We start from the raw sequence: 12,803 nt of genomic DNA, 5'->3' as shown, positions 1-12,803 counted from the left end.
CTCATCCCCTTTCCATCTGTATGGGAAATTGTTACTTGATCCTAAGTGAATAAAAGGCCAAAACCGATAAGACAGTACAGAAAAGTCAGATACAGTATATGAGTTTACACTGGCATTATCTGAGGATTCTCTGTATATCTATCTATAGCTCTTGCAACAGCCAGTAGCTGGAAATGTTATGGAGGTTTGGGTATCGGAGCTGAAACAAAGCACACAATGAACTTCATCAAAGTATTCGATTACTCCGTTGAGCCCTCATTCTTCTCCAACCTTCTCCACCTCACCTTCCTCCTAACCTTCTCCCCCTTTCCGTCCTTGTGTCTCCCCTTTCAGTTGAATGGGGGCATGATATCAGTTCTGCCATGCCATATGTACAGTGCTGTAAAAATGCTGACCTCTTTGTTTGCTATCAAACTGTTATGTTACTGCAGGTGATGTTGTTTTCCACTTGATCAGTCCATTGGTTCAGTTCAATTGTGAATAGAGTTGTCTTTATTTGTCTCACAATGCATTATAAAGAGTTAGTTAATTTGACCAGGGAATAACATCCCCTCATATTAATGTCCCAGGTGTGTGTGTGTGTGTGTGTGTGTGTGCGTGTGTGTGTTCATGTGTGCATCCATGTGTGTATGCATCCCATTTCATTAACAACTATAGACCTCTAAAATTCAAATCTGGACCTCGAAGCCAGTTCCACTGCTTTTTTTTCTTGATCTGTGTGTTATTCCTGTGCGCCACCAATCGCTTCCAGTTCAGTCAACTCAAACAAATGAAATCCTCTTACCTGACTGATGAGAACAAATTCAGACAATAGCGAGCCCACTTTCCCTACTTTGGCTAAATCACAATTTGTTCTGCCACTGATAAAAGCTGTATTTATACTGCATTAAACTCCACTGCTCTTGACACATGTCATTTAAATTTAGGTAATCAACCACGTGAATAGTGAATATCATCACTGCAAAAGATAACCATATTCCCAGTATTGTCAGTAATAATCTTGTGACCATAAAGTTGAATTCCACTGTTAGCCCATTTGGGAAGCCCACTGTGGTAAGCTCGTCCAGTGCTAATACTTCAAATATCATAAATATGGATACCCCTGCTGTTTTCAAATCGCGTAGAGGGCTTGAGCTGTTGCATATCAACGTGCAAAGTTTGATGTCAAAGATCGACCTTCTTGATATCTGGGTGCAGTGCTCCCGAGTGGCTAGCTGTGCCACTAGAGATCCTGGTTCGAATCCGGGCTCTGTCGTAGCTGGCCGCGACCGGGAGACCCATTGGGCGGCGCACAATTGGCCCAGCATCGTCCAGGGTAGGGGAGGGAATGGCCGGCAGGGATGTAGCTCAGTTGGTAGAGCATGGCGTTTGCAACGACAGGGTTGTGGGTTCGATTCCCACGGGGGGCCAGTATGAAAAAAATAAAAAAAAGTATGCACTAACTGTAAGTCGCTCTGGATAAGAGTGTCTGCTAAATGACTAAAATGTAAATGACATGAGCCCGGATATGTTCATTCTCACAGAGACTTGACTAAATGGTTCGATCCTGGATAAGGACATTGACATTACTGATTACAACATCTTCAGGTGTGACAGACTGAAAAAGGGGGGAGGGGCATGTATGTCAAATAAACTCTTGTGGCATCATGTTCTCTAAATATCACTATCCCCAATTTTTTAAAACTTTTAGTTATAGATTTGGCCATAAGCCAAAATATGCATTTATCTGTTGCAAGGATTTACTCTGTAGCTGATTGCCAGCTTTTCAGGTAATTGAGAAATAGATGCACCTCCTCAATCAAGAAATGCTACTTTCTATCTCAGATTCTGATGATGGTCTGTCTAAATTTTGGAAAACAGTTCATGCACTAAAGCGTGGAAATTAATCTCCCTCCCTGCCTAAGCAAGCTGTCAGGGTCTAGCATATTTACTGAGAAAAATTAGATAAGTGATGCTTTTAATCGATGTGTTATCTCTGCAGGCCTTTTATTTGAAAGAAATTGTGGTTACATTTACCCTGACCAGTCAATCGACTGCTTTTCCCTCTCTCAGACTCTAGTTGGCATGATGGAAGATCCATCAACTTCTAGTGAATCTTTGTTTTCTCTCTACTTGTGATGTGCTAGACACCCTGCTTAAGATGGATCTAAAAAAAATCCACTGGGGCTAATTTGCTTGATCCTTTCTTGTTGCAGCTTTCTGCTCCCCTAATTGTGGAATCATTGACACATTTTTAACCTGACAATTATCTTGAGTGCTATCCCTAGGGTCTGGAAGGCTGCCCATGTGCTTCCTCTCCATAAAGGTGGTGACCCCTCTGACATTAATAATGATCACCCGATCTCTAAAAATTTTCAAACTTCTATCAACACAGCTAAGATATTTTCCAGCTATATTCTAAGTCTCCATCAGTCTGGTTTCTGGCCAGGTCATAGCACTTTATCTGCTGCGTCTTTGGTGATAAATTACATTGTAAATTGCATGGACAAAAGGCAGCATTGTGATGCCGTTTTTATAGGCCTGTGGAAGGCTTTCGACATTTGACCTGTCACCATTATTAATTTGTAGACTGTCTGAAATTGGCCTGGGTCAGGCAGCCTGCATTTGGTTTGAAAACTACCTGACAGACAGGACACAATGTGTTTCTTCTGATGGTGTTAAGTCAGGTTTCCTTGATAGGAATAGGACCGTAAATAGCAGAAAACAAATAATTCAGTTAACATTCATACCGGTTATAGGTTATGGTGATATCGCTTATATGAATGCAGCTGCCACTGTGCTGAAGCCATTGGACACAGTTTATCATAACGCACTACGCTTTATTTTGGGTGACAGGTTCAGTACACATCATTGCTTTCTGTATCAGAAAGTAGGCAGGCCCTCTTTGAAGTCTTGTAGATGCATTGCACTCTTTTTGTTTATAAAGCCCTCCTGCATACATATGAGCTACCAGACTCGGCCTCAGGGATGGTTAACTCTGGAGATCCCTTCGATCTCCACTGAGTTAGGTAAATCTGCTTTTAGTTTTGTTACACCTTACTTATGGAATAATCTCCAAAGCTCTCTAAAATTGGAAGAGTTGGTGACTCTAGGGCAATTCAGATGGCTGATTGAGGACCTTTTTACTGAAGAATGCGTTTATTTTATATGATTTGTGTTTTGCTTTTCGTGTATAGTGTATATTAATGTGTATGTTTGATACAGGGCTCATCTGTAAAATAGATGTTGGTCTCAGCATGACTCCCTGTCAAAAAAAAGGTTACATTAAAAAATATAATCAGAAGATTTGGCAGTGTATTTGCTTCTTCTGTTCCCATTGTAAATGGCTTCTTTCCAAATATAGCGTATCTATCTATTGAGGCTAATTTGAACCGACAAGACCCACATTTAGCAGCGGGAGAAATATGCTTCAGTAAATGGGTGAAATTATGGATTTTTTTTCAAATCCTGATTTTCAAGTCGCAGTGTGTCATCTTGGACAGAGGCCAGTGGGGGCATGCAAATCGAGCATGTCGACACAAGCAAACAAAACACGCAGTTGCATCTTTGGATTCGGTTTTGACATTTGGAGGGATATACAGTGCATTTGGAAAGTATTCAGACCTATTACTTTTTTCACATTTTGCTACATTACAGCCTTATTCTAAAATTGATTAAATTGTTTTTCTCCCCTCATCAATCTACACACAATACCCCATAATGACAAAGCAAAAACAGGTTTTTAGAAATGTTCGCAAATGTATTGAAAATAAAAACTACAATATTACATTTACATAAGTATTCAGACCCTTTACTCAGTACTTTGTTGAAGTACCTTTGGCAGCGATTACAGCCTCAAGTTTTCTTGTGTATGACTCTACAAGCTTGGCACACCTGTATTTGGGGAGTTTCTCCCATTCTTCTCTACAGATCCTCTCAAGCCCTGTCAGGTTGGATGTGGAGCGTCGCTGCACAGCTATTTTCAGGTCTCTCCAGAGATGTTTGATCGGGTTCAAGTCCGGGCTCTGGCTGGGCCACTCAAGGACATTCAGAGACTCGTCCCGAAGCCACTCCTACGTTGTCTTGGCTGTGTGCTTAGGGTCCTTGTTCTGTTGGAAGTTGAACCTTTGCCCCAATCTGAGGTCCTGAGTGCTCTGGAGCAGGTTTTCATCAAGGATCTCTCTGTACTTTGCTCCGTTCATCTTTCCCTCGATCCTGACAAGTCTCCCAGTCCCTGCTTCTGAAAAACATCCCCACAGCATGATGCTGCCACCACCATGCTTCACTGTAGAGATGGTGCAGGGTTTCCTCCAGATGTGTCGCTTGGCATTCAGGCCAAAGAGTTCAATCTTGGTTTCATCAGACCAGAGAATCTTGTTTCTCATGGTCTAAGAGTTCATTAGGTGCCATTTGGCAAACTCCTAGCGGGTTGTCATGTGCCTTTTACTGAGGAGTGGCTTCCGTCTGGCCACTCTACCATAAAGGCCTGATTGGTACCATAAAGGCCTGATTGGTGGAGTGCTGCAGAGATGGTTGTCCTTCTGGAAGGTTCTCCCATCTCCACAGAGGAACTCGGAGCTCTGTCAGAGTGACCATCGGGTTCTTGGTCACCTCCCTGACCAAGGCCCTTCTCCCCCGATTGCTCAGTTTGGCCGGGCGGCAAGCTCTAGGAAGAGTCTTGGTGGTTCCAAACTTCTTCCATTGAAGAATGATGGAGGCTACTGTGTTCTTGGGGACCTTCAAGCTGCAGACATTTTTTGGTCCCCTTCCCCAGATTAGTCCTCGACACAATTATGTCTCGGAGCTCTACGGACAATTCCTTCGACCTCACTGTGTTCTTGGGGACCTTCAATTCTGCAGAAATATTGGGGTACCCTTCCCCAGATCTGTGCCTCAACACAATCCTGTCTCGGAGCTCTATGGACAATTCCTTCGACCTCATGGCAAATGTGGGACCTTATATAGACAGGTGTGTGCCTTTCCAAATAGTTTCCAATCAATTGAATTTACCACAGGTGGACTCCAATCAAGTTGTAGAAACATCTCAAGGATGATCAATGGAAACAGGATGCACCTGAGCTCCATTTCATGTCTCATAGCAAAGGGTTTGAATACGTAAATAAATAAGGTATTTCCGTTTTTTATTTTTAATAAAAATGCTAAAAACCTGTTTTTGCTTTGTCATTCTGGGGTATAGTATTGATTAAGAAAAAAATATGTTTAATCCATTTTAGAATAAGGCTGTAACATAACGAAATGTGGAAAAAGTGAAGGGGTCTGAATACTTTCCAAATGCACTGTACAGTAGCTTGGTCCTTGCAAGTTTGTGGATATTAGGGCTGACCCCATTTAGCCGACTGGTCAATTGTTTAGTTGATAGGCTTTTGGTCAACAGATGTTTTTTGTCGAGCGGCTCACAAGACACCTGTCTGATTCGGGTCTGTCTCAGTGGACTAATCCATTGCGGAGGCCGTGGGAATGGCACAGTCCATCACTCTAAGACGGGCATCGGCAACGTAAGGCACGCGTGCCGCGAGGGTATTTGCCTTGGCACGCCAAGCAATTTTATAAAATTATGAAAATAAGTGAAATTGCATTTGTTTCGAAATTGCATTGGTTTTTCCTAAAAATAGCTACTGCTTTGGACCTGACACTGTTTGTGAGAGTATTCCTTAGACCTACAGTATGTGTGAAGATAATGTGTCTTGGGTATCATTTTAAATGTTGAGTCAAGAAGAAGGGGAGTGTGGCTAAGATGCACAAGGCACGTCTCTCTCCAAAATGCGATCTCTCCTGCCAATTCGTGCGCATTCGTTGTTTCAGACCTTAATTGTGTTAATTATTTTCCCTTTGATTGTTAGTGTCTATCAATTAACCATTACGGACACTATATATACTAAAGTATGTGGACACCCCTTCAAATTAATGGATTCGGCTATTTCAGCCACACTCGTTGCTGACAGGTGTATAAAATCGAGCACACAGCCATGCAGTCTCCATAGTTTGTGAAGTGGAAATATCTAGGAGCAACAACGGCTCAGCCACAAATTGGTAGGCCACACAAGCTCACAGTAATGGTCTGGGTCTTTTTCATGGTTCGGGCTAGGCCCCTTAGTTCCAGTGTAGGGAAATGTTAACGCTACAGCATACAATGACATTCTAGACGATTCTGTGCTTCCAACTTTGTGGCAACAGTTTGGGGAAGTCCCTTTCCTGTTTCAGTATGACAATGCCCCCGTGCACAAAGCGAGGTCCATACTGAAATGGTTTGTCGAGATTGGTGTGGAATAACTTGACTGGCCTGCACAGAGCCCCGACCTCATCCCCATCGAACACCTTTGGGATGAATTAGAACGCTCGACTCTGAGCCAGGCCTAATCGCCCAACATCAGTGCCCTACCTCACTAATATTCTTGTGGCTGAATGGAAGCAAGTCCCCGCAGCAATGTTCCAACATCTAGTGGAAAGCCTCCCGAGAAGAGTGGAGGCTGTTATAGTTTCTTTGGTTTCGGTAATTTCTGTTAATGCATTCAATAGGCTATATTATTTATACCGTCGTTTACTGTTCTCATTGTCGGAGTGGACACGTTGTTTGCAGAGCTCACAATCTATGCTACAATTGTGAGAAACAAGTTTTGGTTTATTTAATTTAATAGTTTCTAAATTCATTCATTAAACAGCAAGTAAAGTAAGTCTGTTTTTACATCCCATTGAGAATGACAATAGTTCCTCAATATATTAGATAAATCCCTTTCGATAACCACCCAGCCTCTGGGTGAAAGGGAAAAATGTCATGCCCTTATCCAATGGGCCGGACCCAGTTGATAGTTGAAACAATGTTTCATGTTCATTGCAGACAGGCGGCGTAGAGAGATGAATGCGATTTAAAAAAACATGAACAAACTGCCATGTGTAGCCAATGTGATTTATAGGATATTTATTTAGATCAGGATATTTTCTACCTGAAATGTTTTTATTTGTTGGCTTTATTTAGTTGGCAATACAAGTTACTTGCATTGGTATATAGGCCTATCTCTGTGTTCTGCTCTTAAGTTATTTAGCTGCTAATGGCTCACGGTGTAGGCTATCATACAATGTGTTCATTTGGCAGAGGCAGGTGCTCTTGCATTAGATTAATTTAAACTTTTAGATTTCTATAATTTTCATTTCGATTTAGATAGAATTTAGATTAACCACATGACAATGATGTTGAGATACTAAGATGTTATTAAAATTGAAATTAAACTGCTCCACGAAAATTAATTAGAAAATCATAACTGGCACGCAGATCAGTAGAAATTGTAAGATAAATTGTAAATTGGCACTCCACATGAAAAAGGTTGCCAACCCCTGATGTAGCTTTTTACCGGCAACTTCAGGTGTTTAACGTCAGAATTTGTGAAGGCCAGCAGCGGGAGGAGTAGGAGGGTTGTGATTTTTTTATCTTGATCACTGGCTCCCTCTGAGTCATTTGTGTGTCTTAATTATTTCATCAAACAGTGTGCTTAAACATCAGACAAGCTCTGTGCATATAGTTGATTTTATTAAAACGTTTATAGATGGAAAAATACACGTTTTAAAATATCTACCAATTAATTGATTTTTTGGGGTCGGGAACAGCCATAGTGGTTATAGTGGAAATAGCGCATTGAAGATTTGGAAGAGAATGGTACATAAAGCCAATGACCCAATCCTAAACTATTCCATTGCTTTTACCTCTCTAGACCCTTTAATTGTTGACCCTCCCTATCGGCTCTTACTAGCATTGTATTTATTTAAAACATGTATTGTCACATACACCGAAGGCTATGTGGAGTTTATACCATATTGCTTACACCAGAGTTGTCTTCAATATGAATGAAACGGAAGAAAACAGACCGATAATTAGTGAAACGGGGATATCCTATCTGTAGAATATGAAACATTTGTGTTCTGTTGAGAAACAGTTTGCTACAGTGTGCCCTAATGAACATGACCCTGTAGTATCCAGCTCCCATTAGATCCCATAAGGGTGTCACCAAGGACCATGGGAATGGGATATGTCCAGTTGATGATTATGAGATTGGGCCTTTGTGAAGCAGAAATAAATTCCAACACCTCTCTTTCTCTTCTGTTCTCATCAGTCAGACACAGAGTTCTGGGATAAAATGCAGGCAGAATGGGAGGAACTGGCTCGCAGGAATTGGCTCGAGGAAGAAAATGAAGGCCCGATACCACCCAGCGTCTCTCCAATTGAGAAGGTAAACTCATCCAACACCAACTTCTTTCCTCAACACTAATCTTAATCTGGAAAAATCTCCCAGGAGAGGTTCCAATATCATTTACCTAAACTTTCCCACCAATCCCAGAATTTATTCACAAAATGTCTATCCATTCAAAGAGATGCAATTACCAACCATAATCCCTGATACTAATCCCTGATATTACTCCCAGAATTAACCTTTTAAAACCACAAGCGAGGGTACAAAACACCACCCCTTCCTCAAGGCTATCTAATCCAAGATTTAACATGGAGCTGTAATCTCGATGTAATCACCAAACCCTTGAATTCATCTTCAACCTATCACTAACCTAAGAATCCCACAACTGCACTCATTTGGTATAGGTAGTGTAAAGCTAACATGAGATAAAGTGATGTGTTGCCTCAAATGACACAGACCGCTGATGGTTGATACTTAATCTATAATTCTCTCTCATCTCCCTCTATTGTCTCAATTGGAACAGATTGTTGCTCAAATGTTGAGAGATCACAATAATGAGGGAGGAAGAGAGAGGGAGGAAGAGAGACGGAGCGAGAGAGAGGGGAGGGAGAAAGGGGAGTAATGGAATAGTAAACAACTACCCCCCCATTGGTTTAACAGTCTTATTAAAAACATACATTTACCTCATATTATTTTCTTTGCAGTCAATATATGTTTCCTCCTGGAATTATTAAAAATATTGTTCTGAAAGATTGTGTTTCACATTTATTCGTCAAAAATAATGCTGCAGTTGTCACTCCAGTTGATAGGTAATAATAACTACCTACCATAACACATAATGCCCCGACCATATTCTGCCAAAATATATTGTGAAAATGTATATGACAATAAACATACCGGTATGTAATATCAACATCCATTCCCCAAAATGAAGAAAATCTGTTATATTTATATTGCTATTACATTATGTTATTATTTGCATCATAATTCGTTTTTTTTTATAGGTTATACATCCTCCATGGTGAAGACCTCCATATGTCGGAGGGTTGCTTTTGTCCTTGAATTCTTATCTGAACATATGGCTGCTGTCAACAGCATCGAACAACACTCTAATTTTCTATATATACATTTCAAATACCCCTAGGACCAAACAGACCTGGGTTTAAATACAGTGAGGAGAACAAGTATTTGATACACTGCCGATTTTGCAGATTTTCCTACTTACAAAGCATGTAGAGGTCTGTAATTTTTATCATAGGTACACTTCAACTGTGAGAGACGGAATATAAAACAAAAATCCAGAAAATCACATTGTATGATTTTTAAGTAATTAATTTGCATTTTATTGCATGACATAAGTATTTGATCACCTACCAACCAGTAAGAATTCCGGCTCTCACAAACCTGTTAGTTTTTTTTTAAGAAGCCCTCCTGTTCTCCACACATTACCTGTATTAACTACACCTGTTTGAACTCGTTACCTGTATAAAAGACACCTGTCCACACACTCAATCAAACAGACTCCAACCTCTCCACAATGGCCAATACCAGAGAGCTGTGTAAGGACATCAGGGATAAAATTGTAGACCTGCACAAGGCTGGGATGGGCTACAGGACAATAGGCAAGTAGCTTGGTGAGAAGGCAACAACTGTTGGCGCAATTATTAGAAAATGGAAGAAGTTCAAGATGACGGTCAATCAGCCTCGGTCTGGGGCTCCATGCAAGATCTCACCTCGTGGGGCATCAATGATCATGAGGAAGGTGAGGGATCAGCCCAGAACTACACGGCAGGACCTGGTCAATGACCTGAAGAGAGCTGGGACCACAGTCTCAAAGAAAACCATTAGTAACACACTATGCCATCATGGATTAAAATCCTGCAGCGCACGCAAGGTCCCCCTGCTCAAGCCAGCGCATGTCCAGGCCCGTCTGAAGTTTGCCAATGACCATCTGGATGATCCAGAGGAGGAATGGGAGAAGGTCATGTGGTCTGATGAGACAAAAATATAGCTTTTTGGTCTAAACTCCACTCGCCGTGTTTGGAGGAAGAAGAAGGATGAGTACAACCCCAAGAACACCATCCCAACCGTGAAGCATGGAGGTGTAAACATCATTCTTTGGGGATGCTTTTCTGCAAAGGGAACAGGACGACTGCACCGTATTGAGGGGAGGATGGATGGGGCCATGTATCGCGTGATCTTGGCCAACAACCTCCTTCCCTCAGTGAGAGCATTGAAGATGGGTCGTGGCTGGGTCTTCCAGTATGACAACGACCCGAAACACACAGCCAGGGCAACTAAGGAGTGGCTCCGTAAGAAGCATCTCAAGGTCCTGGAGTGGCCTAGCCAGTCTCCAGACCTGAACCCAATAGAAAATCTTTGGAGGGAGCTGAAAGTCTGTATTGCCCAGCGACAGCCCCGAAACCTGAAGGATCTGGAGAAGGTCTGTATGGAGGAGTGGGCCAAAATCCCTGCTGCAGTGTGTAAAAACCTGGTCAAGACCTACAGGAAACGTATGATCTCTGTAATTGCAAACAAAAGTTTCTGTACCAAATATTAAGTTCTGCTTTTCTGATGTATCAAATACTTATGTCATGCAATAAAATGCAAATTAATTACTTAAAAGTCATACAATGTGATTTTCTGGATTTTTGTTTTAGATTCCGTCTCTCACAGTTGAAGTGTACCTATGATAAAAATGACAGACCTCTACATGCTTTGTAAGTAGGAAAACCTGCAAAATCGGCAGTGTATGAAATACTTGTTCTCCCCACTGTACATATAGTATTTAAATATTTGTATTTGAAAATACACCTTTCTGTGTTTTTTGAGTATTTTAAAATACATGTCAATACTTTCCAAATACATTCCAATATTTTACTACTTGTATTTTCAAAGAAACTTTGTCTAAATACTTAATTTAAAATGTATTTTAAACTAATTGAAATACAATTAATAGTATTTCAACCCAGGTCTGGTAAATACTAATTTGTTTGTATAATGGGTAACAACTTACTTTAACTACATATCCATAACACATTCATTACACATCTATAAGCATTTCATGAACGTGTTATAACAGGTCCTAACCACATTATTTAAAGGTTAATTAAATATATCCATAGCATATTTATAGCACATTCATGTCATGCTAGGCAAGAGCTCATATTTAGGTATCTTAATCGATGCATCATTACAATGACAGCATAGTGTCATCATTGTGGCTGTTCTCAAAAGTGTGCTTCTGACATTTCCCCCACCGGACTTACCTTCTTCTTCGTCTTCGTCTTCTTCGTCTTTGTCTTCTTCTTCTTCTCACTGAGGTCAATGGTGCATGAAGATCTCCACAGGGTTGAATCCTCAGGGTAAAGTTTACGGATCAAATTGTGTAGTTCAGTGTCATAACTATTTCGTAACTCATTAACAGCCCTCCTCTACATCACAATTAAGTTGGTCATACTGGTCTATAACTCACACTTGGAGGGTCTAGTGGCCGGGGACTTTAATGCAGGGAAACTTAAATCCGTTCTACCTAATTTCCACCAGCATGTTAAATGTGCAACCAGAGAAAAAAAAACTCTAGACCACCTTTACTCCACACACAGAGACGCATACAAAGCTCTCCCTCGCCCTCCATTTGGCAAATCTGACCATAATTATATCCTCCTGATTCCTGCTTATAAGCAAAAACTAAAGCAGGAAGCACCAGTGACTCGGTTAATACGGAAGTGTTCAGATGACGCAGATGCTAAGCTACAGGACTGTTTTGCTAGCACAGACTGGAATATGTTCCGGGATTCTTCTGATTGCATAAAGGAGTACACCACATCAGTCACTGGCTTCATCAATAAGTGCATCGATGACATCATCCCCACAGTGACTGTACGTACATACCCCAACCAGAAGCCATGGATTACAGGCAACATCCGCACTGAGCTAAAGGGTAGAGCTGCCGCTTTCAAGGACCGGGACTCTAACCCGGACGCTTATAAGAAATCCCGCTGTGTCCTCCGACGAACCATCAAACAGGCAAAGAGTCAATACAGGACTAAGATTGAATCGTACTACACTGGCTCCGATGCTCGTCGGATGTGTCAGGGCTTGAAAACTATTACAGACTACAAAGGGAAGCACAGCCGCGAGCTTTCCAGTACCACGAGCCTACCAGATGAGCTAAATCACTTCTATGCTCGCTTCGAGGCAAGCAACACTGAAGCACGCATGAGAGCATCAGCTGTTCCGGATGACTAGGTGATCACGCTCTCCGTAGCCGATGTGAGTAAGACTTTTAAGCAGGTCAACATTCACAAGGCTGCAGGGCCAGACGGATTACCAGGACGTGTACTCCGAGCATGCGCTGACCAACTGGCAAGTGTCTTCGCTGACATTTTCAACATGTCCCTGACTGAGTCTGTAATAGCAACATGTTTCAAGCAGACCACCATAGTCCCTGTGCCCAAGGACACTAAGATAACCTGCCTAAATTACCACCGACCCGTAGCACTCACGTCTGTAGCCATAAAGTGCTTTGAAAGGCTGGTCATGGCTCACATCAACACCATTATCCCAGAAACCCTAGACCCACTCCAATTTGCATACTGCCCCGACAGATCCACAGATGAT

The 12,803-nt window shown here is 41.6% G+C and overlaps 1 protein-coding gene across 2 annotated transcripts in view; it reads left to right on the top strand.

The window, feature by feature from the left end:
- Positions 1–12,803, top strand: part of pex5lb (peroxisomal biogenesis factor 5-like b) — a 137,062-nt gene that overhangs the window by 104,800 nt on the left and 19,459 nt on the right. For both annotated transcript variants that reach the window (XM_041841508.2, XM_041841507.2), the window contains one exon: positions 8,103–8,219. In XM_041841508.2, coding sequence (XP_041697442.1) covers positions 8,103–8,219 — 117 coding nt within the window. The remainder of the gene's footprint in view (positions 1–8,102; positions 8,220–12,803) is intronic.

Source organism: Coregonus clupeaformis, unplaced genomic scaffold, assembly GCF_020615455.1.
Source record: "Coregonus clupeaformis isolate EN_2021a unplaced genomic scaffold, ASM2061545v1 scaf0349, whole genome shotgun sequence".
Classification (NCBI taxonomy): domain Eukaryota; kingdom Metazoa; phylum Chordata; class Actinopteri; order Salmoniformes; family Salmonidae; genus Coregonus; species Coregonus clupeaformis.
The sequence above is the reverse complement of the archived record's forward strand: the minus strand, read 5'-3'. Positions and strand labels throughout refer to the sequence as shown.